Source organism: Mus caroli, chromosome 18 (assembly GCF_900094665.2).
Source record: "Mus caroli chromosome 18, CAROLI_EIJ_v1.1, whole genome shotgun sequence".
Classification (NCBI taxonomy): domain Eukaryota; kingdom Metazoa; phylum Chordata; class Mammalia; order Rodentia; family Muridae; genus Mus; species Mus caroli.
Genome location: NC_034587.1, coordinates 29,366,909 through 29,394,446, shown reverse-complemented (window position 1 = coordinate 29,394,446; position 27,538 = coordinate 29,366,909). Strand labels below are relative to the sequence as shown.

The 27,538-nt window shown below is 45.6% G+C and overlaps 1 protein-coding gene and 1 pseudogene across 1 annotated transcript in view; one reads left to right on the top strand and one right to left on the bottom strand.

Moving 5' to 3' along the window:
• Positions 1–1,831: 1,831 nt before the first annotated feature.
• The window catches only part of Myo7b (myosin VIIB), a 77,857-nt gene continuing 52,150 nt past the window's right edge, over positions 1,832–27,538 (top strand). Inside the window, exons 1-5 of the mRNA XM_021150276.2 lie at positions 1,832–1,945; positions 17,743–17,783; positions 23,718–23,831; positions 24,919–25,071; positions 25,827–26,011. Coding sequence (XP_021005935.1) covers positions 17,766–17,783; positions 23,718–23,831; positions 24,919–25,071; positions 25,827–26,011 — 470 coding nt within the window. The 5' untranslated portion in view covers positions 1,832–1,945; positions 17,743–17,765. The remainder of the gene's footprint in view (positions 1,946–17,742; positions 17,784–23,717; positions 23,832–24,918; positions 25,072–25,826; positions 26,012–27,538) is intronic.
• LOC110284512 lies at positions 8,029–8,458 on the bottom strand (annotated as a pseudogene).

Here is a 27,538-nt window from a genome sequence, read left to right as displayed (position 1 = left end):
ATTGTTTTATTATTGTTGTTGTTGCTGTGTATGTCTCTGTAAGGGTGGATGTGTGGGTGTGCCACAGCACATATGCTTAAGATCAAAGGTCAGTTTGCAAATGTAAGTTTTTTTCCTTCCAACACACGTTCTGGAAATGAAACCGAGGGTGATGTCAGGCTTCTGCATCCATCTCTCAGGCCCCCTTCCTCAGCTCTGTTAAGGATGGACTCTCAGAACTAGGTAAATGCTCAGAGAAGGTTACCACCTTGTTCTAATGGGATGTAACAAAGGCTGTAGATAAATGGCCAAGGTAAGAGATGCAGAGGCAGGGTATGGGAAAGCAGGGCACAAAACCTTCATGCCCTCTTTGGCTGCCTCTCTCCAAGCATCTTCTGTGCTCCATATCTGAAAGCTAATGAAGTCTTATCCAGGGGTTTTACCTTCGCAGAGGCCAGTCGGGGGTGGAAAGCTTCAACTCTACACTTAAATAGCCTTTCTGGTGATGGAACCAACCCGAGGCCCTCTGGACTCCAGAACTGGAGCATAGTCTCAAGTACCATCAGAGAGCTATAAATCACTTCACACATTGCCCACACTGAAGGAACGCAAGACCTTTACGAGTTTCGTGACACAAACTGGGAATAAAGATATTCAAAAGAGACACCTGTGTCCCACTTTGGCTATCAGAGTATTGAGACAAACTCAGGAAGTAGAACTTTCTCAGGAATCTCGACCTGGGAGAAGGCTGAAGCCCAGTGCCAGTCAGAAGAGGAACCTGTCTGCCCTGAAGAGATTTCACACTTCTGAGAATGTGTTAGACCACCTGCAAGACAGATGTGCTGAGGCAATGGTGTGTGTGGGTCAGTGGTGGGCAGTACCATCCCCTTGACCAGGAGTGCTTAGCCACACCCACCTCTGCTCTAGACCCCATATCAGAATCCAGAAGGTGGACTTGGGAGGGTCACTGGACCCCTTTGTCCCTCTCCACAATGTGGCTGTAATGACTGTGGTGGTTTCAATGATACTGGCCCCCACTGACTCATAGATTTGAATACTTGGGGACCTGGGAGTGGCACTATTTAAAAGGATTAGGGGGTGTGGACTTGTTGGAAGAAGTGTGTCACTGGGATGGGCATTGAGGTTTCAAAAAGCCCATTCCAAGTCTCTCTCTTCCTGCTGTCTGCAGATGGAGATATAGAACTCTCAGCTCCTTCTCCAGCACCATATCTGCTGGATGCCACCATGCTTCCTGCCACAATGACAATGGACAAACCTCTGAACCTGTAAGCCAGCCCCAATTAAATGCTTTCCTTTATAAGGGTTGTTGTGGTCATGGTGTCTCTTCACAGCGACAGAACACTGACTAAGACAACGAATAAACCTCCTTTTTCTGTTTTTGATTATTACTTTTAAAAAATTTGTCCTACTGATGATGGCTTAGCCTAGCTGGCTTGGGCTGCCAGGATCCACCCAATTTCTGATTCTTATAACGCCAATATTTACACTGTATCTTAGGCCTTGCCAGTACTCAGATGTCTGAGAGCAGAGCTCCCGACTGGCGTTCTTGGAGCCTCTATCCACCCTTTGAAGACACTGAACTGTCTGGACAGTCAAATGATTGTCACCCGGGGTTTGGCAGGTGATAATCAGAGCTTTTTAGGGCACAGACCCTGAGGCCTCTAGGGTGCCATTAACCACTGCTCGGCTGAAGAGTGAGCTAGCAGGCAGTTTCCAGGCTGCTGGCTGGGGCTGCAGGAGGACCTGTGGGAGTGAATACTCCTGAGACAGAGGACAAAGTCCTGTCATAAATTACGTATGCCCACAGTGCTTAGCCAGTTCCGCTTGGAGCCCTTCCTGTCCTTTCTCTCCCATACTGCCAGGAGTTTTGAAACTCTCCCTACCCAGATCTTTCAGGGTACCCAGGGTGGAGTCAACAGAGCTGCTCTACTCTGATCCTGACAAGGTAAGAGAACCCTGGAATACGTGGAAGGAGGGGTTCTAGGCAGGAAGTGGGTCTGGAAGCACAGACCTGGGAAACAGGATGGGGCAGGCCTGTGGAGTAGAGGGCTGGAGGTGCCCCTCCAGACCTAGGAAACCCAAAACCTCAGTTGATAGAGCAGTTGATTTGGGCAGCAAGCTTACTCTGGTCCGGGAGGTGAAAAGGGATATTAAATACTATGGTACTAGAAGGTCGGCACCACCCAGAGAAGGGCTGTTTGCTGCCTCTCCTCTAACCCTGTTGAAAGGCCTCCCATGAAATCCAAGGGACTGAGGACAGCCTAGGTACCATGCTGAGGCCATGTTGTACCAAATGAAGAGGCTCACTGTATTCTCAAAACACGAAAGTGATATTGTCTCCATTTTATGGGCAGGAGACTGAGGTCTGGGGCTGGCTCTTGACTTCTGTTTAGGTCCATCCACTTGATACATGGAGGCAGGTTACTGTGTTTAGTGTAAGAGGCCTAGGCATTGGTTTGAGGCAAAACAGGCACTCATTGGTCTTAGAGTCTTCTCGGGATGCAAGGGTGGGGTAGATGAGATGACAAAAGAGAGAGATACCTGGCTATGGGCACCCTGGCTGTGGGCTTGATGTGTAATATCCCCACTCACGAGGGAGGAAAGTGGAGACAGAAGTAGAGACCTGCTGAGGTTTGGTAGCTGGTAGTGTGGGGTCCCCCACCCTAAGTCTCCTAAGTCAGGCATGTGTGTTTCCTCTTACTAGGCCTCTACTCAGAATCCACTTTATATCTGTGGGTGTCAACTTTGCTCTGATCCATAAACCCTCTAACCTGAACTCTGTTTAGGATTGTAGCTTTAAAAAAGAAAGCCATAGGACTACGAGGCTCTCATGTTTCTACAGTAAGCGCTTTGCTGACCGATCCATTGTCCCAGCCCTCCCTTGTGCTTGAACCTCAATAAAAGCTCACTCAGCTGGGATTGCTTGCTTTTTGTGATCTCTATCTCAAACCCAGGGTCAGTCGGCAGCAGGTATATTAATACATGCCAGTCTCTTCTCTGACACACTGCTTCCTTTTTTTTGAACCCCCAGAACTGTCTCTAGCTCTCAGAACAAAGCAGGGACTCAAGCAGCAACCATGATAAAGCTTTCTGGTAATAATCCCATTAACTTAATCTGAGTCCAGAAGGCATCATCTAAGATTTCCAGGTTCTGTGTCCCAGAGCAAAGAACTGAACTATTAAGAAAGAAAGAAAGAAAGAAACATTGTACCCACAGCTCTTGAGCTAAAACCAATCCATAACAACTCATGGATAATGATAGAAGTAGAGACCATTTACTAAGAAAGACAAAGATGCTCTTTCATACAAACACCTGCCTTATTGAAAGAGGAAGCAAAATCACGTCTCTATTAGCTCCTAAGTCTACCAATTATAGAGTAGCATTAAAGATAAATGAGGAAGCAAGATGAGGAGAAAAACAAGGTAGTGTAACTGGGAAAAGAGATGCACACATGCACAAGCACACACACACACACACACACACACACAGAATTATCATGCAAGTGGAAAGAAAATTGTACCCTAATAAATTTCATAACAAAAACAGCTAGGGTGTGTATAGTTGGTAGGCTGTTTGGCTAGCATGATGTAAGCCCTGGGTTCAGTCTCCCTCAGCACAAAAACTGGCTGTGGTGATGCATGCCTGTAATCCCAGCACTTGACAGAGGGAAGATCAGAAGCTCAAGGTTATTGTTGGATACAGAGTGAGACCAAAGACAACTTAAGATACATGAGACCCTGTCTCAGAATAGATGGATATGGATAGATGATAGATGGGTAGATAGATAGGTAGATAGATAGATAGGTAGATAGATAGATAGATAGATAGATAGATAGATAGATAGATAGAGGGAAGAAAGAAAAGGAAAGCAGGAAGACAGGAAGGAAACAAGTTTGTTCTTGTATGAGAGAAACATAACAGCTTTTGATTTCTTGGACTCTGGCAGGGCTTCTCTAATACTGACCATTTCAGTATTAGATCCCTGGACTTGCTTTGGGACCACTAGCCAGCTGGTTTGATCCTGAATTCAGGGTAGTCTAACCTAAATCCTAACACCTGCTGGTGTGTGTTGATGTGCCCTCCCAGCCCTTGTCCTGGGCTGTGGCTCCTCACTCCTGCATCAACCTTCCATTTCTTTGGGTGGTGACTCCCATACACTGGACCCAGGCCCTGGGACCACGTGAGGAATAGGTAATCTCTGCTGACCCAGAATAGCTTCTGTGATGTATTCATGTCTTACCCAGCTTCAGATGTCCTTTCTGCCCAGAGAATACTCGTATCTCTTCCGTAGGCAAAACTTTGATATCTTTGGGGCTGGCATTTCACAAGCCAGGGTCAATGCTGTATTTCCTTTTGGGAACTTCATCTCCTCATCTCTGAGGCAAGAGATCTTCAAGAGGAGCATAGGTTCTATGCTTTCCATGAGAGAATCTGGACCAAGGTCCCCAGATGTTCTAGCAGAAGCTCCCACACTTAGCCCCCACTCCTCCTTCTGTACTTCGATCTCTTCCCATCCCCATTTCATGAGTGTCTTTTGATATTTTCTCTTCTATTGCTGCATTCTCAAGTTCAGTGACATTCGGAGAAGCACCACTGTGGTAATTCTGTGGAAGGTTTTGAGTGCCCAAAGTTCATACTCTAGCCCCTTGAGGATGGTCATCCCATTAATTCTCCTCAGATTGGCTGGGATGTTGGCTAAATGTGTTCAATTCCATCTTTTTTCAGAATTCACAAGGGGATATAGGCTAGGACAAAGGCCTCACATTTCCCAAAAGCAGGGACTTCCAAAGATAACAATTTTCTCTTCAGGACAGTGCCTCATCTGCCCTTCTGGGAAAGTTTCTTTCTTTCTTTCCTTCTTTCTTTCTTTTCTTTTCTTTTCTTTTCTTTTCTTTTCTTTTCTTTTCTTTTCTCTTCTCTTCTTTTCTTTTCTCTTTTCTTCTTCTTCTTCTTCTTCTTCTTCTTCTTCTTCTNTTCTTTTCTCTTTTCTTCTTCTTCTTCTTCTTCTTCTTCTTCTTCTTCTTCTTCTTCTTCTTCTTCTTCTTCTTCTTCTTCTTCTTCTCCTTCTCCTCCTCCTCCTCCTCCTCCTCCTCCTCCTCCTCCTTCTCCTTCTCCTTCTCCTACTTCCCCTTCTCCTTCTCCTCCTTCTTCCTCTTCTTCACCACCATCACCATCATCATCAATCTATCCATTTGTCCATTTTCTCGCCTACATCTCCATCTATCTACACATCCACTAATGTACTCATTGATCTGCTCTCTTACTCCCTTCAGTACATTTGTTCGTCCATCCATGTATTTAGAAAGCACAATGTGCGCTGCTTCTCTGGGTGCTGCACAGTGAGTTCTCAGGTCTCACACAGTTGTGGGAGAGCCACACACAAGGCCATATAAAAACAGGACCAAATGCTAAGGTAGAAATCTAATGTGACTAGGTCGGTGTGTATATGTACATGAGTGTGTGTTTACATACATGAAGTGCATGTTCCAAACCCAGATCAAATACAGAGACACAAAGACAAGAGAGAGCATGTAGTATTTCAAGACCTGAAGTTCATAATGGTATCCTGTGTGTGTGTGTTATGAGATAGAGTATAATGTATAAAAAATTTAAAAAGTAGGCAGGTTGTGATGTGGAAGGGTCTTAAATATGGAGCATTCGGATCTATGGGTCTCTGGGGGCATTCTTATTCAAACTACCACATTCTAATGCCTGCTCCCATGGACTTGTAACCATATCATAATGCAAAACTGCATTCAACCAACTTCAAAAGTCTTCATAGCTTCATAGCTTTATAGTCTTAATGTTCTTTTTTAAAAAAGATTTATTTATTATGTGTTAGTACACTCTAGCTGTCTTCAGACACACCAGAAGAGGGTATCCAATATCATGACAGATGGTTGTGAGCCACCATGTGGTTGCTGGGATTTGAACTCAGGACCTCCAGAAGAGCAGTCAGTGCTCTTAACCACTGAGCCATCTCTCCAACCCCAGTCTTAATGTTCTTAAAAGTCCAAAGCTCAAAGTCTCTTTGGAGACTCATGGCAATCTCTTAACTATAACCCCTGTAAAATCAAAGTGAAAAAGCAGATTGCATACTTCCAACATAAAATGGAACAGGATATTCATTGCCATTTCAAAAATGAGGAAAGGTAGAAAGGTTAAGAAATACTGAACCAAAGCAAGACCAACAATTATCTGGGCAAACTCCAAACTCTGCATCTCCATGTCTGATGTCAAAGTGCTTTTCATATCTCCAAGTCCTTTCAGCTTTGCTGACTGCAACACTATTCTTCCTCTTGGGTTGGTTCTATTCCCTGTTAGCAGCTCTCCTTGGCAGGCATTTCACAATTCTGGCATTTCCAACACTTTGAGTTCTCCAAGACAATCCAGGTTTCACCTTCATAGCTTCAGGCAATGGCCTCTCTGGGCATCCATGCAGGGACACCCCTGACACATGTCTGACCTCAGCAACTTTTCTTAGTTGTGGAGTGAGAATCCATAATTACTTTCTTGTATCCTTGACTCTAAAGGCAGAACCATGTGGCCAACGCTGCCAAGTTCTGGGCTGAAACTTGGCCCCGTTGTTCAAATACACATTTTTACCCCTTTTCTGCCTCGGGTGGTTTTCTTCACTGCTTATGTTTGGCTGTAGCCCAGGATGCCTTGAGCTCAGAAATCTGCCTGCCTCTGTCTTCTGAGCATGTGCCATCACCACTTAGCTCTAAACTTTTCTTTCTTTCACAAGTTGGAAGCATGGCTGAGAGAGATCTTGCCCTGAGGTTACCACTCCCTTTGGTCCATCTAGGATCAGGGTTTTCTTCAAACCTTTTCCTGGTGCTCCTTTTTCTCCTCAGACTGTACATTCTGTATTTTTCCATGCTCATCTTGTTCGTTTTCATTGCAGATCTGCATAAGCATGATGACTATTAATGACTATTAAGCAACACGGTCAATACTAGGCTGTCTGAAAATTTCCTCTGCCAAAGCTCTTAACCCATAACTCTTCAACTGAGCTGTAGGCATATTTTTTGGATAAGGGCAGAAAACAGCCATATTCTTCAACAAAATATCACAAGATTAGGCTCTAAGCCGCATACTAATATTATTCTCCTCTGAAACCTCCTGAGCCCAGCACCCATAGTTTAAACCCCCCATAGTACTGCTATCCTCCACACTTTTATTTATTTATTTATTTTTATGGAGATTTTATTTCCTTTATTTGAGAAACTTAAGTCTTGGGTACATCAAAACCAATTTCTGGGATGAGGGGAAAAAAACCAGAACCCACAATAGAAAAAAAAAAGTTATTATCTGGGTCACAACAGAACTCAGAGAATATATTCTTTTTTTGTTTGTTTTTTGTTTTTTGTTTTTTGTTTTTTTTTTTCGAGACAGGGTTTCTCTGTGTATCCCTGGCTGTCCTGGAACTCACTCTGTAGACCAGGCTGGCCTCGAACTCAGAAATCCACCTGCCTCTGCCTCCCAAGTGCTGGGATTAAAGGCGTGCGCCAGAGAATATATTCTTATAATTGAAAAATTATAGGTGCTTCGTAACTGACCTTCTGATACAAAATGATCTATTGAATTTGCAACTTGGTTCTTGGTGTGGAGGTCCACAGACAAACTAGGACGTCTTCAGACCTTAGCTGGATGCCATGAGGGGTTATTTGGCTTTCAACTCTTTTTTTTTTTTTTTTTCTTGTCTAAGAGGTAGCAGCAGCAACAGTGCCCACCTTCTGGGCAGCTCCTTTCTTGGCATGATGAGCCTGCAGGACTGCCACAGCTTCATCCACCTTGGAGTGGAGGGACTGGGGGGGGGGCGGACCCCAGCTTGTGCAGCAGCTCAGAGTTGTTGATTTCCAGCACATACTTTTATTAGTATGACCCATTAAGCTTCACTTAAATTGTCCAACTGTTTTTCTAGTTCAAAGACCCCAAAATGTTCCATTTTACTTCAAACAAAAAGCATGGTCTGGCCTATCACAGCAATACTCCGCTCCTTTTTTTTTTTTTTTTTTTTTTTCTGAAGGCAGTTGTGCAACTTTATTTGACATGAGCAGGTTAGTTCTCATCCACATTGACCGTCTGTAGATTTTTGAATGTGGTAACAGGCACGTAAGTCACCAGTGTGTAGAGCTTGTTTGGGGAATCCTCATCCTCATTACGTTTTCTGGACAAGTGTACTCGGATGCGATATGGAACGTTCCTTATTCCCTTGGCCCAGACGGTCTTATTGAGCCTGGTGTCAATGCGCACATTTGGTGTCCCCATTTCCTTCATGGCAAACTTCCGAATTTCTTTGAGTGCCCGAGGAGCACGCTTCTTGAAGCCCACTCCATGGATGCGCTTGTGAATGTTGATGGTGTATTCTCGGGTCACCACCTTGTTGATGGCAGAACGGCCCTTCTTCTTCTAGCCACCCTTCTTTGCGGGAGCCATTCTGCTGGGCCCAAGTAGAAAAGGAAGGGCGCGAGGGTTTGTGGGAAGGAAAGTCGCGTCAATACTCCACTCCTGATACCAACTTCTGTCTTAGTCAGGGGTTTGTTGTTGTGAAGAGACACAAGCAAAGGTTATAAAGGAAAACATTTAATTAGGACTAGCTACAGTTCAGAGGTTTAGTTCATTATCATCATGGTGGGAATCATGGTGACATGCAGGCAGACATGGTGCTGGGGAGGTAGCTGAGAGTTCTACATTTGAATCTAAGGCAGGAGAGAGAGACACACACACAGGGTCAGGCTTGTGCATCTGAAATTTCAAAGCCCACCACCCAGTAACACAGTTCCTCCAACCAAGTCACACCTACTCCAACAAGGCCACACCTCCTAACAGTGCCACTTCCTGGTGACCAAAACACTCATATCTGAGTATATGGGGCCATTCTTATTCAACCCATCATAATAGGCAATATGATACATAAAAAGATAAACAAATAAGTATTCTTTTTTTAATACAATGAAAACATTCTGGAGGAGTCACAATAAAAATCTTGATTTAGGGTTAGGTATATATGTGTGTGCTTGAGTATGGGCTTGTCCATGTGTCAGCAAAGAGCCTGAGGAGGCCAACAGAGGGAGGTGGACCCTCTTGAACTAGAGTCAAAGGCAATTGTGAGCTGCCTGACATGGGTGCTAGGAACTGAACTTGGGTCCTATGTAGGGATAACTAGAGCTCTTAACTGCTGAGCCATCTTTACAGCCCCAATAAATATTCTTGAGTATTGTAAAGCCAGGGTCATCTGTCAACTGTTGAGAGGCATAGTATGATCATTTTTGCATCGTTGTAAGATTTAGTCTTAACTTTAATTATATGTGTGTATGTCTATGTGTAGGTATATGCATGTTAGTGTGGGGGCCTGCAGAAGCAAAAAGAGGGCACCAGTTTCACTGGATCTGGGGTTATAGGTTGTTCTGAGCAGCCCATTATAGGTGCTGGGAACTGAACTGGGGTCTTCTATAAGAGAACTATGTGCACTTAACTGCTGAGTCCTCTCTCTGGCATCCAAAAGTTGCATCTTTTAGAGTACACTTGCTTGATGAAATGAAGGATGCAGTTTTAGAAACTCCCAAGCGAAAGTCTTCCAGGGAAGTCTCATACTCTCAGGGTAAAAATAGCTCCAGAGTGATGTCTCTTTGCACACATGTGTGCATTCATGTGTGGCCCAGAGGTGGACGTTTAGTGTCTTCCTTGATCACTTTCTGCATTATTTCATTGTAAAATTTGTTTTATTATTCAATTGGTGTAGTGGTGTGTGCAGGCATGAGCATGCACAGAGGTGGTATCCCGCTTGTGGTGATCAGAAGACAGCTTTCAGGAGTTAACGCTCCGCTTTCTCCTTGCTGAGGCAGGGTCTCTGCTGTGCTTTGTACCCCAGTCTAGCTGGCTGTAAACTCCCAGGTGGTCCTTACTGTCTCACTGTAGGATGCAGATGCATGCCACCACATCTGGATTTTTATGTGGGCTCTGGGGATGAATCTCATACTGTCACGTTTGTGAGGCACATGCCTTACCTGCTGAGCTATCTTGTCAACCCTCTGCATTAGTTGTTGGTTTTTTTTTTTTTTTTTTGGTTTTTCGAGACAGGGTTTCTCTTTATAGCTCTGGCTGTCCTGGAGCTCACTTTGTAGACCAGGCTGGCCTCGAACTCAGAAATCCACCTGCCTCTGCCTCCCGAGTGCTGGGATTAAAGGTGTGTGCCACCACGCCCGGCTAGTCTGCATTAGTTTTTAAATAAAGGTCCTTCACTGAACCTGGCAGGCGAGCTGTCCAGCAAGTTCAGAGCTCTGCTCATCTCAGCCTCTCCATCTGGGAAACAGGTCACCTAGTTCCCATGTCTGACATGAGCAATTTATATTTTGTTCTTTTCTTAATTTTATTGAAGTTGTGGGGGGGGCAGGGGGCAGTCAGCTTCTGGTGGTATTGATTTTCCTTTTTTGATTTTTGGGTTTTTATTGTTGTACCAATTTCTGATCAACTTTTTAAAAAAATCATTTTTTAGCTAGGTGGTGGTGGCAGCACACGTCTTTAATCTCAGCACCTGGAAGGCAGATGCAGGTGAACCTCTGAGTTCGAGGCCAGCCTCTTCTATAGAGTGAGTTCTGGGACAGCCAGGGCTACACAAAGACATCCTGTCTCAAAAACATTAATAACAACAATAATAACTTCTCTTTTCTTCTCACTTTAGGGCTCTATTATTCTTTCCACAGCTTTCTAACATGGCCAGACTATAACTTCAAATCTTCCCTCTTTCGTAATGTGCGCTCTCAGTGATGTACATTTGCCATATGTACTTCCTTTTCTGAATTTTACAAGTTTTGATCAGTTGTAGTTAGTTGATATTTGTTTAGTTGATATTATTTCACTTTTTCCTTGGGACTTTTTGGCCCATGTATCCACAGGTATATTTATTAATCTCCAAATAGGTTAGGATTTGTCACTTATCATTTTGTTATTGATTTCTAGTTTAGGTACATTGTGGTCTGAGGAGGTGATTTACACCATTTGTTTCTTTAAGTCATGCATTATGGACCAGAATGGAGTGTGATCTCTCTTAGCAAATGTTCCATGTGAGGCTGAAAAGACTGTATGTTCTGTTGTTGTTAGACAAACCAGTGTATAAAGATAACATTTCACACATTTGCAGTGCCATATTGGATTGGTGGCCGTGTTGAGTTTGTTTGTTATCCTTATTGATTTTCTGCATCTTGACTCTGTCCATTTCTGATAGAAATACATTGATGTCTCCTACTGTAATGGTCAACTCTTTACTTCTTATATGCTATTGTTTTTGCCTCATGTATTTTGGCATTCTGTTGTTAGGTGCATACAAGTTAAGGATTATGTTTTCTTTGAGATTTTTAATCCCTCTCCATCATGCCATATTTCCTTTCATTTCTCATCCTTTTTTTAAAACTTGGAATATGTTTTCTATGAAATTCTATGGCTATTACAGCTTTCCTTTGAAGTGTATTAGTGAGGTAAATCTTTATCTCCGTAATAAAACTTATACCTGTATAGTTAGTGTAGGCTTCTTGTGAACAACATATAGTTGGTAGCCACTATTTTTTAAAAGAAAAGTAGTAGTGAGGGCAGAATAGAATGGCTCATGCACTTTCCTCAGCAGCTCCTAATGTCATTGGCTGAGATAAAGAATGCATGAGCAGAACATTTTGAGGACTAAGGAAGTGAAGTACTACAGTCATACAGACCTTGATGTACTCATGGTGCATCTTCTGGAGAAGTCCAGAGAAATGGCGTCATTGGGGTCTGGTGATGGATATGATTGCTAGAAAAGTTGCTTTTGGACCTAGCATTGTCATGATCCTGGCAGCAAGCCTAGGCCATAGGAGAGGTTTCACAGAGGAATATGCAGCTGAAAGAGAGTCCAGGTCAGCTAGAATTCTGTAGCCCAATTCAAGCCCAGGTCAAGAGACTTGGAGACTTTCTTGACTGTGTTTAAGCAATGAGATGAGGTCATAGCTGAACTTGCCCCACCCAGTCACATCTTTAACTTCCAGTGTCTTTGTCCTCCCACCACTGAGTCTGGTAGAAGTCCTAGTGAAAAAGGGAACTAACTGAGCAGTGAAATGTAGCATACTAGCTGCATTGCTCTGCCAAGTGGTAAGCAGATCTGAGATGACCTGGGCAGAGAGGCAGAGATGTTCAGAAGAAATCCCATCTATAGGGTTAAGTCCACTTCTCTGCACAATTTTGAAGCTGAAGACAATGTTTCCAGTCACACAGCGGCTTACTGATCCAGGGCTCAGCAAGGACTGAGGATTAACCACCTCAAACTAACTTGGACTAACTCCTACCACATGGTGGGAAACATCGGTAGAAGAGGTTGTCCAATCTTTGCCTTGACCAACACCAGCCCTTCTTGAGTCTCAGGTTTTCTAGCTACTAGCTCAGGCAGTCTTCTGAGTCTGTGTTACAGAGTCTTTGTGAATGAGTCTCAGAAGTGGTATTCCATCACTCTGTGACATTCTCTTTGTTAGGGTAAATAATTAAATCTACCCTCAAAGTAGAGAGGAGCAGTCTCCATTCCATGAGACGATTTTATAAAAGGAGGCGTGTTTTTATTAGTCATCTTTCTATCACTACAATTAAATGTTTGACATAGATTACTTATGAAATACAAAAAGGGCAATTTTGTCTCATGGTTGTGCAGATTCAAGTTCAAGATCGGGAGGCTACACTTCTGGTGTAGGCAGTATATCACAGCAGGGGTGAGTGTCAAAGCAAGTCATCATATTTCAAGACAAGAAGCAAGGAAAGCCAGATGGATGGGATGAGCTCACATACTCCCACTCAGGGGCACATTGCCCTCCATGACCTAAGATCTCTGGCCCATCTCTTCAAGATCAACAGAACATCTCAATTCCACCACTCTGAGGACCAAGCTTTTTATTGGTACTTATGAGAGACATTTAAATTAGACTCAAGCCAGAGAAGTGTGACAAAGACTTGGGGAGCTATTCTAAACTACTACAGAAGCTGATAAAACTAGAGTTCTGATTTAAGAGTGAGAGTCCAGAAAGATTAATGTGGACCACTGATGTCCCTTCACTTTGGAAGTCACCTCAGCATTCAGAGAAATAGTGGAAAGCAAGGAGTAGCAGAGCTGGACTCTAAGGGTGATCTCTCTCTCTCTCTCTCTCTCTCTCTCTCTCTCTCTCTCTCTCTCTCGTGCTCCCTCTCCCTCCCCCTCCCCCTTCCCCCCCTCTCTCTCAATTTTTATTTCATTTTATGTGTTTGGGTGTTCTGCCTGAATGTATGCACCTGTATGTCTTGTGCCCAAGGTGGCCAAAAGAGTGCATTGGATCCCTTGGAACTGGAGTCATAGACAGTTATAAGCTGCCATGTGGAGTGCTGGGAATTGAACTCAAGTCCTCTAGAAGAGCAGTCAGTGTTCTTAACCATTGTACCATCTCTCCAGACCTTGCTTTCTATTTTTATAAATATTTGTTTATTTAGTGTACCTCACAGGGAGCATACAGTGCCACATGTGAAGGTCTGAGAATAGCTTTTGGAAGTCAGTTGCCTCATTCTACAACGTGGGGACTAAGTATTGAACTCAGGTCATCAGGCTTGGCCGTAAGCATCCTTGTCCTTTTTAACTCACTAGCCCCTGTGGATTTCTTCTTTGTAATTCAACAGACCAACATGTACAGAATAAATAGCAGGAAGGAGATCTGAAAGGTAGTTCTTGTTCTGTTGGTTGGAAAGGACTGACCAAGGTCACTGGTGTCAGGGTCCTCTATGTTTTCTCTCTCCAATACCTCTCCAGGTTCCATGAGATGAACAGAGGGACCAGTCTCCCTTTAAAGAATGGAGACTTGCTGAAGGTCTTCTCTGCATTTTGACAGATGTTCACAGTTCCTCAGAGCAGAGGGTATAGAGACAGGACTTCCTCAGAGCAGAAGGTCTAGAGACAAGAGGCAGATTTTAGAGGTAGGGAAAAGATTCTCCTTGCTTACCAGTTGGAAAATCTGTGGCAAGCAAGGTATCTCAGCTGATAAAGAGCTTGTAACATGAACCACATTTTCCCACCCAAACCCACGTTACAAATCTGGACATAGTGACACACGCTTGTAAGTGCTGGGAAGGCAGAAATAAGCAGACCCCTGGGGCTGCCTTGACAGCCAGGGCAACCCACTTGCCAAATTGTTCCAGGCCAATGAGAGACTGTGTATCTCAAAAGAAACCCAAGACGGATGGTGCCTGAGGAACCTCTGAGATTGTCCTCTGGTCTCCTTTGTGAGACATGATTACTGGGAAGGTGTGAAGAAACATTTAATCACCCCCAGATAGAGAGCCTATAACAGGCCAAACTAATGATGCCACTGAAGGGCAAGTTGCTGAACCAATGAGTTTTATTGGGGTTGATTAATAGCTCAGGCAATTGCATGGTCAAAACCCATCCCAGTGTAAGTGACAGCTCACAAAGGAGGAACCCTGGGCCACACTGCACAGTCTGTGGGCAGCTTGACAAGTGGGAGAGTGTCTTTTCCTGGCAGCTCAGTTGGTCTGAGCTCCTGTCTGCCTGCCTGTCTGTTTTATTTTATGTATATTAGTGTTTTCTTGAGTGTACGTCTGTGTACCATGTGCAGAGAGTGCTCCCAGAGGCTAGAAGAGGATGTCAGAGCCCCTAGGACTGGAACCATAGTTCTGAGCCACCATGTGGACTCAGGGAATTGAATCCAGGTCCGTTTGAAAAGCAGCCCATGCTCTTAACCACCAAGCCATCTCTCCAAGCCCCTTAACCACCGAACCATCTCTCCAAGCCCCTTAACCACCAAGCCATCTCTCCAAGCCCCTTAACCACAGAACCATCTCTCCAAGGCCCTTAACCACCGAACCATCTCTCCAAGCCCCTTAACCACAGAACCATCTCTTCAAACCCCTTAACCACAGAACAATCTCTCCAAGCCCCTTAACCACCAAGCCATCTCTCCAAGCCCCTTAACCACAGAACCATCTCTCCAAGCCCCTTAACCACCAAACCATCTCTCCAAGCCCCTTAGCCACCAAGCCATCTCTCCAAACCCCAAGGTCTGGAATCTTGCAGGCAGCTTGGCTGGACTCTGCCTTACCTGGGTGGTTCAGTTGGTCTGAGCCTGCTCTAGTCATTTCAATTTTTCAGAAAGTATTGCTTGGTAGTTCTTACTGTGACATAAGCTTGTGACATCTAGTGAATCTGGTGAGTTGTAATGGCCTCATGAAGCCATGAGTGAATGGCCTCCTGTTTTAGCAATCTTCCCTGCAGGATGGAAGATGAGAGGTTTCATCTTCATTTAGAACATCTTACATCTTAATGAGCTTCCCTCTAAGTTTAACTGTTTTATTTTGGAGGAAATGACTAAAGAACACCTTTTCTACACATCTGCACACATATACATGTGTACCCACACATACGTGAACACACACATGCCAAGATTTGGGAAAGTCTCAGCATTCCCCAGCTTCCATGTTCTCCCTGTAGAATGATTGATGTCATCCATTCTCAGAGATGCCCGGCAATTGGGTATCCTCACCCAACCATATAGACCATTATTGCAGCAACACCATCTCCAGATGTTTCATATGCTCTTTCAGTAGAGAACTATTGACTGTGTCCCTTCTGCAGGCCTGTGCTAGAGGCAGGCAAAGGAGAAATGAACTCCACAGGTTCAGCACCTCTCTCACACCGCTAATGTATCAGAAAAGGAAAGACAGCAGCACTCAATAACACAGGAAGGGCATCCCCATGAGGGGGAAGACTGGGGACCTGGCTTTTCTTTTATCTGAATGCCCCATAGCACTTGGGATCAGCCAGAAGCTGGTTTGGCAGATTTGGAATGTGGTTGTTCTGGGCTTAATTCCTAACTATGCCGTTCATTAACGAAGTGGCTTTCCCTTTTTGGACACCAAGTAAAAATCAAGGGGCCGGGCCTCATATTTTACTCCTATAATCCCAGCAATGGAAGGACTGGAGGAATGCTAGTTCAAGACCCAACTCAGCTATATAATGAGATTCTGATTAAAAGGTTTAGATAAAATACCATCTTAGTCAGTGTTCTATTGATGTGAAGAGACACCATGAGCACAGCAACTCTCATAAGAGGAAGAATTTAATTGGGAGGAGGGCTTGCTTACATTTTCAGAGGCTTAGTCTATTATCATCATGGCAGAGAGCATGGCAACAGACAGGCATGGTACTGGAAAAGTAGTTGAGAGATATATCCTAATCTATTAGCAGAGACAGAGAGAGCTGGGCCTAGCCTTCGCTTTTGAAACCTCAAAGCCCACATCAAGTGACACACTTCCTCCAACAATACCACGCCTACTCCCAAAAAGCCACACCTCCTAATCCTTCTAATCCCACTTCCTGGTGGTTAAACATTTAAATATATGAGCCATAGGGGCCATTCTTCTCCAAACTACCGCAAGTAAACAACCCATCTTAGCAGAGCTCCTCTTAAGACACACGATGATGACTGGTCGGTATGGATATGGGACCAGTTAAAAGTCTGGATTATGTGGGCATGGTGGCACAAGCTTGTAATTCAGAACTGGAAGGCAGAGACAGGGGAGTCCCTAGCACTCACTGCTCAGACAACCTCATCTACTTGCTGAGCTCCAAGTCCCAGTGAGAGACCCTTTCTCAAAAAACAAGCTGGGTACTGAAGAAACAGTGAATTGGGCAAAGTGGTTCTTATATAAATATGTCAACTGGGGTTTGGGTGTAAGCACCCATGTAAATACCTTTAGTGTGTGGCTGCCCACCTATAATCCCAGTCTTGATGGACACAGGGATCCCCACGGAAAACGGGCTAACTATAATAGTTGAATCAGTGCACTCTGGGTTCAGGAAGAGACATTGACTCAACATATAAAGTGGAGAGGATTGAGGGAAAACACCTAGCATCAGTGCTGGTCGCTAAATCAGCAGTTCTCAACCTGTGGGTGGAGACCCTTTTGGAAGTGAATGACCCCTTCACAGGGGTTACCTAAGACCATCAGAAAACACGGCTACAATTCGTAACACTAGCAAAGTCACAGTTATGAAGTAGCAATGAAGATAATTTTATAAGTGAAGGTCACCACAGCATGAGGAACTATATTAAAGAGTCACAACATTAGGAAGGTTGAGAATGGACACATGTGGGCCCTCTATCATACACACATTCCACACGTATATGAAAGAGAGAAAGAGAGAGAGAGGGAGAGAGGGGGGAGAGAGAGAGGGAGAGAGAGGAAGGGAGAGAGAGAGAGAAAGAGGGAGGGAGAGAGTGGGAGAGGGGGAGAGAGGGGGAGAGAGAGAGAGAGAGAGAGAGAGAGAGAGAGAGAGAGAGAGAGAGAGAGAGAGAACAATGTGGTGGCTCCTGAGGAACAACATCTGGAGTTGATCTCTGTCTTCCACATGCATGCACATATAACATGCATGTGCAACACAAGAATACTCCCCCCCTTCAAAACTTGGGCTTCTGGATGACAGGGCACATCCCTACTCCCTGAACGGAGCCCAGAGCGAAGGGCCAAGCGATGTCTAAAGGGGAAATAGACGAAGAAGACAAGAAACGCCTTCTTGCTTACAGACCAGGAATGTGGCTCAGTCCTCCAGCTAGTCAGAGCTGTTCCTAGAGGCAAACCCCAATCAAAATACTTGAGGACAGGCTGACAGTCCACATGGCACCTGTCTTTTAGGGCTCCAGACTAATAGCGATGGGGCTGACCTTTTGCTTTTCCTCCTACAGGCTGAAGGAACTGCTGACCTGGGATGTCCGTGTTCCGGCTGGTAAGAGCAGTGCTTACTGTGGACATTTCCTAAGGTTGAGTCAGGAAAAAAGAGAGTCAAAGAGACCCCAGAAGGCCAATTGCAGAGACAGGGGTGGTGATTGAGGACTAGGAAAGGTTCTACTATTGGAATAAAGCAAGTGTGGCTAACACTGGCCTCTGCAAAGTGGCCACGTGTACAGAAATTCCCCACTTATACTCAGGGACTTTAAAAAAGGAGGGTGTGGTTCTTGGGATGGGGAGATGGCTCCATCAGTGAAGTGTTTGCCTTGAATATCTAATAAGTCCCTGAGTGTGTGATACCTGAGAGCCCACCTTAAAACAAAATGAAAAACAAAAATTGCCAGAAATGATCATCGGTATTGGCTTGTAATCCTAGCTCTGAAGTTCAGCTGTCAGTCAGCATAGTTGAGTCAGACAGTATGGAGAAATCTTAGCTCAAAAAAAAAAAAAAAAAAACCACTGTGGGCAGCGCCTGAATAACAGCAGAGATTGTCCTCTGGCCTCCACACGCATGTGCCACACACATGCATGCACATATCCATTCACATCCATTCACATCCCACTTCCTCTAACATGCACCTTTGCACACTCGGGGTAGGAATGGGGCGCTCCCATTTGCTGTCTTATGTGGCAGGTGCACAGAGCTTGCCTGGGGATAACAGGGTGGGAAGGATAACTCATGTGGGAAATGGAGTGTGATTTTGTTAATTGTTTGGTTCAACAAACACTGAGAAAATGCCAGAGCCGGAGAGTGATTCAGAGGAGATAAAAGTGGAGGCATATGCTCATTCTCAGGTAGTGTGAGGTTCAGATCAAGTATACAGTGTGTAGCTCAGTCCCTCACAGGACATAGAAAGGTGGCGATTGTCTCACTTAGAGAACAGCCTTGTGCAATACTACCTTAGTAAAAGAAAGCTTAATCCAAACTATACACATAGGGTAATGTGATAAATTAATATCACAAGTATACACACTGTTAAACTATGTGGCTTTCTAAGTTCCCAGGCAAACCTTATAAAAACACAGGACACTCCTTATGGTACACAGAGTGATCCGCCAAAACCATGCTTTCGGTTTTGGGTGAGTGCAAGTGGCTGATAGAGAGACACAGCAGACAGGGCAGACTGGTGAGTATAGCATCCGGAGGAGTGCAGCTAAGGGAACTGTCACACAGAGACTCTGGAGAGTTAAAAGACCTTAGAGAGGGATGGCATTGCCCTGTTTTACCCCCATCGTCTGATCTCGAACTGGACGTCTGATCGTCTGTATCCCGAACTGGAGGGTAAATCAAAAAGCCAGCGCATTCAGGCATCAGTGGAGTAGAAACAAGTCGGCAGAAAACACAGGGCAGAGGAGTCTTGTGAGGAGGAGAATACTCTACGTTGGTTAGAGGAAAGCAGGCTTGGAGATACCAGGAGATACCAGGCAGAGAGAGCAGGCATGAAGAGAGCAGCATCTCCTGAATGCCGCCCCTCCTTGCCCCGCCCCCACCCCCGCCCCGCCCCGCCCCCGCCCCAGGCAAGCTGACTTCTTGAATCCAGCTAAGGTAGCTGCCCACCTAGCAGCAGCTTGTCGGACACCTGTCAGTCTCTTCTTTACAATATGGCTAGGCCTGGGCCTTCCTAAGTTTGTCTTAAACTGCTCTGCACATTCACAAGATTTCCAAGTCATGACATCTCAGTGTCAGCTGCCTCTGATGCTGGCTAGTGTTGATGGCACGTGGCTGGGAGAACTCCTAAGTCCTTTCTAGAAACCAGTAAGTATAGGTGTAAAATAATGTGTCACAATTAAAACAGACATCATCAACAATAACAAAAGCCCCACCACAAAGGTCTGCTATTTTCTCTTTAGCCTGATATGAAAATACATTGATTGATCTTATCACTCGGTGACACAGCTTGTGGTTGGAGTCTCCTTTGGGTCTCCTATTTCTTTGATTCCAACAGATATCAGGAAGGTGAAACCCAAACGGAAGGGAAGAGAAGATTGTGATATGTCACGGAATGCCCATGGTACAGGAAATTCTAGGGGTAAAGTGGTCCCCTGAGGGCCCAATGGTACCAAGAAGTTTAATGGATGCCACCATTTTGGTTCATTTCGTGTGATACATTAATCAAGATGGCAGTAAAGCCACATGGTGGTCAGCATCTTAATGATGTCACTAACTAAGACAGTAGCCAAATCACATGGCTGTCCCCATCTTGATGAGGCCACCAGTCAGTATGGTGACAAAGTGACATGTTTGCTTTTTTGTTTATGGTGAACTCGGCTCAATGATAAAATGACCACATACCCCTATCAGAGCACAAGACTCTTAGGACCCACCATACATATCACAGATTGAATGTAGACCATTACCCCTTTAAAAAAGAAAAAGTCACCAATTAAATCAGCATGGATAGAGAAGGAGACAGCTCATGTGCCCTCAGTGTAGGACTTCACTGCTTTGTAGCTGCAAACTCTGAGTGGTGCCGTCTAGATCACGTTTTGACCTTCCTGGAGATTCCAGGGACAAGCTGTTGTTGGGAAAAGGAACTCATAGAAGAAGCAGAAGAAATGAAGAGATTTGCCCCAAATCTCACACATGACACAGTTGCTCAAGGCACAGAAACTTGGAAGAGAAATGGTGTGTGTGTGTGTGTTTCTGGCCCACGTGAGTGTGGTGTGGTCTGAATCAGGTGGATCTGTGAATACTGAATGGGGTAGGGAGCTCTGAGTTGGCCACAGAGGTTGGGAGTTGGTCACCTTCTGTCTTGGGGATGGAGGGGTTGATGCTTCCTTAGATTTCTCTACCTAATTGTGTCCCATTCTGGCTTTGTGGGAGTTAAACTATGGACATCTCAGCCTCATGCAGTAGAGGTTTCTCAAACCCTGATAGCCAATCAGAATCTCACCTCCACTAATGGAGGTTTTGTTTGTTTGTTTGTTTTATATTCCTGTCTTGAGTGCTTTGTCTGTCTCTGACAAAATTGTCCTATGGTAAGTCCGGGTTTGTTGGTTTGTTTGTTTGTTTGTTTTGTTATTTTTGGTTTTTCAAGACAGAGTTTCTCTGTATAGCCCTGGCTGCCCTGGAACTCACTTTATAGACCAGGCTGGCCTCGAACTCATAAATCTGCCGGCCTCTGCCTCCTGAGTGCTGGAATTAAAGGCATGTGCCACCACGTCCCTTGGCTGCTACCTTTTATTCCTAACCTAGATGGTGACTGCAGCTTGCCCCGTTGGTGGGAACTAACTTCACAGTCTCAGTCAGCTGGCTAATTGGTGCAAAGGGGAAAGGGAAGGCCAGGAGCCCTTGTCTGCTGACAGAAAAACAACAAACAAAACAACACAACCACAGACATTTTAATCCAGGCTGATTCCATTTCCTAGCTATTGTACATAGAGCAATGAGGAACATGCATATGCAAGCATCTCCGTGGCAGGACACAGTGTCCTTTGGGTGTGTCCAGTGCACGTGAAGGGACAAAGTGAAGAAACTGCTGATATGGTATGGTTAAGACTTTTATTGTAGATATGAGAGAGAGAACAACTGGAGGCACCCGGAGGAGTCCAGAGTAGAGAGAGAAAAAAGTAAACTGAGCATTGCTAGAGCTATCATTATTATCCTATAATAGGACAGGAGAGGATAATAATGAGAGAGACAGAGAGACAGAGAGACAGAGAGACAGAGACAGAGAGACAGAGAGAAAGAGAGAGAGACACACAGAGACACACAGAGACAGAGAATGAGAATGGAGAGAATTCAGGAACAAGGCTAAGATGCTATTGTGGACTCTGAAGCGTGCAATAGGTACTTGTGACGGTGAGGGAGCCTGGTGGCCTTTGTGCTTTGATACGCCACGATAGGTATATGCCAATGGAGCCATGTGCCCTTTGTGCCAGAAGTAAGGAAAATGACTCTTTTTGACAGATAGGAACTGGTTTCACAAGTTCCTGACATGTGCTGGCTTTAATCTAACCCAGAAATACTCCTATAGTCCAGGTCATTTCTGGGTCTTTGGACTGCCTTTTGGAGTTTGTAGAATTGGGGGTTCCTTTGGACCTGACACCCAGGAGTAGTGTAACTGCGATCCATCTGCTGCTGTCTGCTCACCTACGGACTCCTGAGCAAGCTGCCTGTGGTGCTACTCATTTATTCCTTAGGGAGGGGTGGCCGAGGGCCCAACCAATCATTCCTCTCCTTACAGACCACACACTCTGCTTCTTTGTTCTTTCAGTTCCCATTGGCTGATACCTTGGGCATGCCCTGTTTCTCTTTCATCTCTGGTTAATGTAGGTTTCTCTGCAAGATGGTTATTATCCGTCCTGGACCTTTATTCTTCGTGCTTTGGATTGAACATGCAGTTTCTGCTGCCTGGTGCAGCCACTCACACCGACTCTCAGCCGTGTAGTGTGTTATTCCCATTGTTTTTGTTGGGCTCCAGGTGAAAGCCATTTTAAGCAGAAGCTTAAAATGAACGAACACTTTAATTTCTGTGCGCACAGGAAGGCAGTCAGTTTGGGATCTGAACTGTGACTTGGAGGGGAAATTGTACAATATTTTTAAAGAATTAGAACACAGAGCAAGGGGGACTAGGGTGGGCTGTTGCATTGATCAATCATATTTTGACACAAGGGGTTAAGAAAGGAAGTTATCATTGGTGACCTGGTCTTACCCAGGTCATGTGGTTTTGTGATACTTGAGTCAGCTTTTGTAGCTCGATCCAGTCCTGGACTCTGACCTGGGATTTGGGGTGATAAAGGGACAAGGGAGTGGGAAAGCTGCACTTAGTTAATTCATTCAAGACAAGCAGCACATTCATGACTTGTGTGCCTTGGTTTAGATAACGGGATAACAGCGTCTTCCCCCTTCACATCCTTTCCCGGTTAACAGACAAACATGAACCATCTGAAGCCGCGGGGTAGGAGTTGGGTTCTGGAACCCGGGGACATGACCTCAGTTTTGATCCATTCAGCAGAATGAAATGCGTCCCTGAGATGGCTGAACTCAGGAAACTACCCCTTAACATCTTATGCTCAGGTAGCAACAGTTTCATTTTATTTGTTAAAGTTGAATAGGGAAGGTCTTGAAAGATGGACAGTTCAGTTGATAAAGTGCTTGCCTTGCAAGAAACGGATACTAGGGCTCTCTGACCAGCTACCCTAGCATACCTGGTGAGCTTCAGTCAAATCTCTCTTTCTCTCTCTCTCTCTCTCTCTCTCTCTCTCTCTCTCTCTCTCTCTCTCACACACACACACACATACACACACACACACACACACATACACACACACACACACCCTTGTCCTGAGCACAGAGAGACATGCATACACAGCACCTTCCTATGTTGGCCCTTTTACTATCACTTCTGTTGCACTGAGTTTTCTTAAATCATAAGGAGGTTTATGTGGTGATCAATGGTGGTGATGGGATCCAGGTGATAGGGTAGGCTAGCCAAAAACCACATTATCCCAACCAATAGGATGTCCCCTATATACCCTCCTGTTTCTACTTCCCTAGCACCAAGATTACAAGCATACACCATCATGCCCAGAATTTTTTTTTTAAAAAGTGGGTGCCAGGGGTTGAAGTCATCTCCCCTAGCACTCCATTTTCAAGTGTGAGAAGCAGTCAGTTCTTAGCTTCTCCCCTCACTGCCTTCCATGATGGAGACAACATCTGGATGTTAGTTATTTCCTTTGATTCCCCCCCTCCCTTAGTAAGAGTCGCGATGGGGAAGTTCGAGCCCTGGCCCTGCTAAGCTCATTTGTCTAGACAGAATAATCACAGGGAAGCTTGATTGGCCGTGATGGGTCGTGGGAGGACAGATGAAGGAGAGGACAAAGACCTGAGAGCTTGAGGCTGCAGGTGACAGCCCCAAGACAGGTAAGTCTCTAGTGGGAAAGGGAAAGAAGAGGAAGACACAGATCTTGTCTCTTCCCTGCTCTCTAGGGTGACCATGTGTGGCTGGACCCTCCCTCCAGCAGCAAGACTGGTGTGGCCATTGGGGGCATTGTCAAAGAAACAAAACTGGGGAAGACCTTGATTGAGGATGACGAGGGCAAGGTTGGTATTGGGGTTCCTCTCCAAGTCCCTCCCTATGGGGCTCAGGCACTTGCTCACCAATTCCATCGAGGAAATCCATTTATCCCTGGGCAGGACAGAGCACAACGGAGTCCTGCCTTGATAAAAGGATTCGTTTGTCTTGATGTTTTGAGAATAACAGTTGAGGACTGTTGAGGGAGGAGGAGGAAGTGAGGCAATGGGATGGGGCAGGGAGGGTAGAAGACCAAAATCTGACCTGCAGAGGGATGGAGGCAGGAGGACAGCTTGGTGAGAAAGGTGTGTGGAGGGGGAGGCAGAAAGGACAAAAAGTGTCCAGGTTAAAAGTGGACAGCTCAGAGCAGTTAGGTTAGAAGCTAATCCATCTAAGTATAAGACAGGGACAGCCAAGGACAGTGGGGGGGGGGTAAGCATCCAGCTGGCCACTAACTCCTCTTCAGGCCAACCTCCCTGTCCTCCAGGGGTCCTAGGGAGAGTCATTTGTGGATAATGATGTACAAAGTGAAGGTTCTGATTGTGACTTAGACCACCAAAGATTTGAAGTCAGTCAAATAGTAACAATAGCCAAGTGGTGGTGGTGCAAGCCTTTAATTCCAGTACTTGGAAGACAGAAGCAGGTGGATCTCTATGAGTCTGAAGCCAGCCTGGTCTACAGTGTGAGTTCCAGAGGAGCCAAGGCTAGGTAGAGAAACCCTGTCTCAAAAAGATCCCAATAACAATAGCAACAGCAGCAGCAGCAGCAGCAGCAGCAGCAGCAGCGTTCCTTCTACTTGAACAGTGCTGTGGAATTTTAAAACTGCTATTACTTGCACCATTCTGCTCCAAGGACTGTCAAGGTCTCTGTCTGCAAACTCCCCGCTGCTAGTTCTCACATGTTCTTCTGAAGCTTAGCCCAGCCCCAGCTCCACACAGACCCCAGTCCCTTAGACAGATGCCGACTAAAGCCATAGGTGGATCTAACTTCGTCACAGGTATCCTGTGACGCAGACCAAGAGCAAGCCTGGCCAGTGGCACATCTTAGACCTGAGAATGTCGAACAGGAGGGTGGAGAGGGCAGGCCTATGTGGAGAGTTGGTGACTGTCGTTCCAGGAACACTGGGTCTGTGCAGAAGACCTCAGCACCCTCAGGCCTATGCACCCCAACTCAGCCCAAGGAGTGGACGACATGATCCGCCTAGGGGACCTGAATGAGGCGGGTGTGGTGCACAACCTCCTGATCCGATACCAGCAGCACAAGATCTATGTGAGTTTACTGGTGCTATGTCCTCGGGAAGCGGAGAGATCTGGGGCTTGGCACTACTCCCCTTATCGTCACTCAGTGAGGTGGTCCAGTTGCTCGGGCTTTCTCATCCTCTAACACCAAAGAAACAGAAGCAAGCCTGGAGATGTAGCCCAGTTGGTGCTTGCCTAGAGTGCAGGGTGCCCTGGGTTAGATTCCCAACCATATAAACTGGGCACAGTCATGGTCACCTCTAATCTCAGCACTAGGGACATAGTGTCAGGAGCATTAGAAATTTAAGGTCATTCCCAGCTACATGAGTTTGAGACTAGACTGGGCTACATGAGACTGGTTTTTTGTTTGTTCAATTTTTTGGTATGTCTGTTTTTAAAGCAAAGCTGGGATATCATATTCTAGGAGCTGGGCAGCTAGTGCAGAGAGCTAGCACAGTGCCAGGCACACAGTAGATAGTCAATAAGTGCTGACCCTTCTGCAAGCACCCACTGAGTCTGCTCATCCCTCTCTGTGCTGGGCAGCCCATGTATTTATCCAACCCATTTTTACTGAGGTCTTTCTAAAACTAGGTAGGGTACTACACATTTACTATTACTGGGAACAAGCCCCCAGAAACTCGTGGTCCTAGAGGATGCTCCATCTTCTCAGAGGAAGGAGCTGGGCAGCCGAGAACAGCTCTAGAGGTGTTGCAGCCAAGGCTGAGGTCCAGCCCAGCAGCTCTGTCCCAGGACTGGCGGGTGCTAATTACCTGCTCTCATTCCCAGACCTACACAGGCTCCATCCTGGTGGCTGTGAACCCATTCCAGATGCTGCCCCTGTACACCCTGGAGCAGGTACAAATCTACTACAGCCGCCATATGGGCGAGCTGCCTCCCCACATCTTCGCCATTGCCAACAGCTGCTACTTCAACATGAAGAAGAACAAGAGGGACCAGTGCTGTATCATCAGGTGAGGCTCAGACCTCATTTCTGGGGCAGATGGTCAACTACTGTCTTTAAGCCGCAAAGGATCCCAGAGAGAAAGAATCACTCCTCTCCCTAAGGTTCTCACAGGCTCTCTTCCTAACCAGAGTTCTTAGCAGACATGTTTGCTCAGAACTGCTCCTACTGCCCTGCTCCCAATGACATGTCCCTCACACCTCAAGAACATGTCCTCCATACCCTGACGACATGTTTCTTGAAGACACATCCTCCATCCCCTGAGGTCTGTAAGGGCTAGGAGGAACAAGTGCTCTCTAACCCCAAGCATGGCTCTGCTTCCCTGCCTGCCTGATCCTGGCCACCTTGTACACAGACCTTCTTCCTGCTGAGGAAAAAAAAAGGAGGAGCAAGGACTTGGTTCCTGAGTCCCTAATTTGGAGTTGTAATCGTCATTCACTTATGCATGAGTTCATTCATTCATTCATTCATTCATTCATTCAAGCTCTTTCTATACCCATTAGAGCTGTAGCTGAGTTGCTAGTGTGCTTGCCTAGCAATGGGTTCTATCTGCAGCACCACATGAGCCAGGTGCAGTTGTGCACACCCGTAATCCTAGCACTCAGAAGGTGGGGACAGGAAGAGCAGAAATTCAAGTTCATCCTTGGATAGATAGCAAAATTTAGGCTGGCCTGTGGTACATGAAATACTGTCTCAAAAATAAAAATAAGTAATAATAATAATAATAAAAGATCTTATCGTCCCTCCTTGTCCTAACACAGGAAACAGCAACAGGTGAAAGAGACTCCAACTTCTGCCCCCAGGCTCATGTCACAGAACAGTAGACTGGCAAGCAGGTGCTAAGAACATAAGGGATGTAGAACAGGGAAGAGACAAATAACAGGCAAGGGATGCTGCCTCTCCAAACAGGGGCACCTGAATGGCATCCTAGCATAAGTGACATTTCATGCCTTCAGTCAGCCTCTGAACTGGGCTCTTACCTTAGTGTTACGGAACCTCCAATTGGAGAGGTCGTGGTTCGAACCCAGTGATGTTACAGGTGCGGATCTAAGCCCCATGTACACCTGATGAAGTTTCTAGGCTGTTGGGTCCCAGGTCAGAACTAGAAATAGAGATTGTTTTTTATAGAAAGGAAATGCACTTCCAAGAGTGGGAGTTGGCACAAAAGCTGGGGACAAACATGTGCCCTAAGAGTGCTGGGCCACAAACCACAGAACCACAGTCAAGCAAGTGCTTCAGCTCTGGGTATGAGCTCACTGCACTGAGGCGCGTGCCTCTACGACCAGCTACTCGGGAGGGTGAGGTAGAAGGATCTCTTGAGGTCATGAGCTCGAGATTAGCTTAAGCAATATAGTGACCCTCTGTCCTCCTCCTCCTCCTCTCCCCCCTCCTCCTTTCTCCTTCCTCCTCCTTCTTTTTCCCTTTTCCTCCTCCTTTCTTCCTGCTCCTCCTTTCTTCTTCTTCTTCTTCTTCTTCTTCTTCTTCTTCTTCTTCTTCTTCTTCTTCTTCTTCTTCTTCTTCTTCTTCTTCTTCTTCT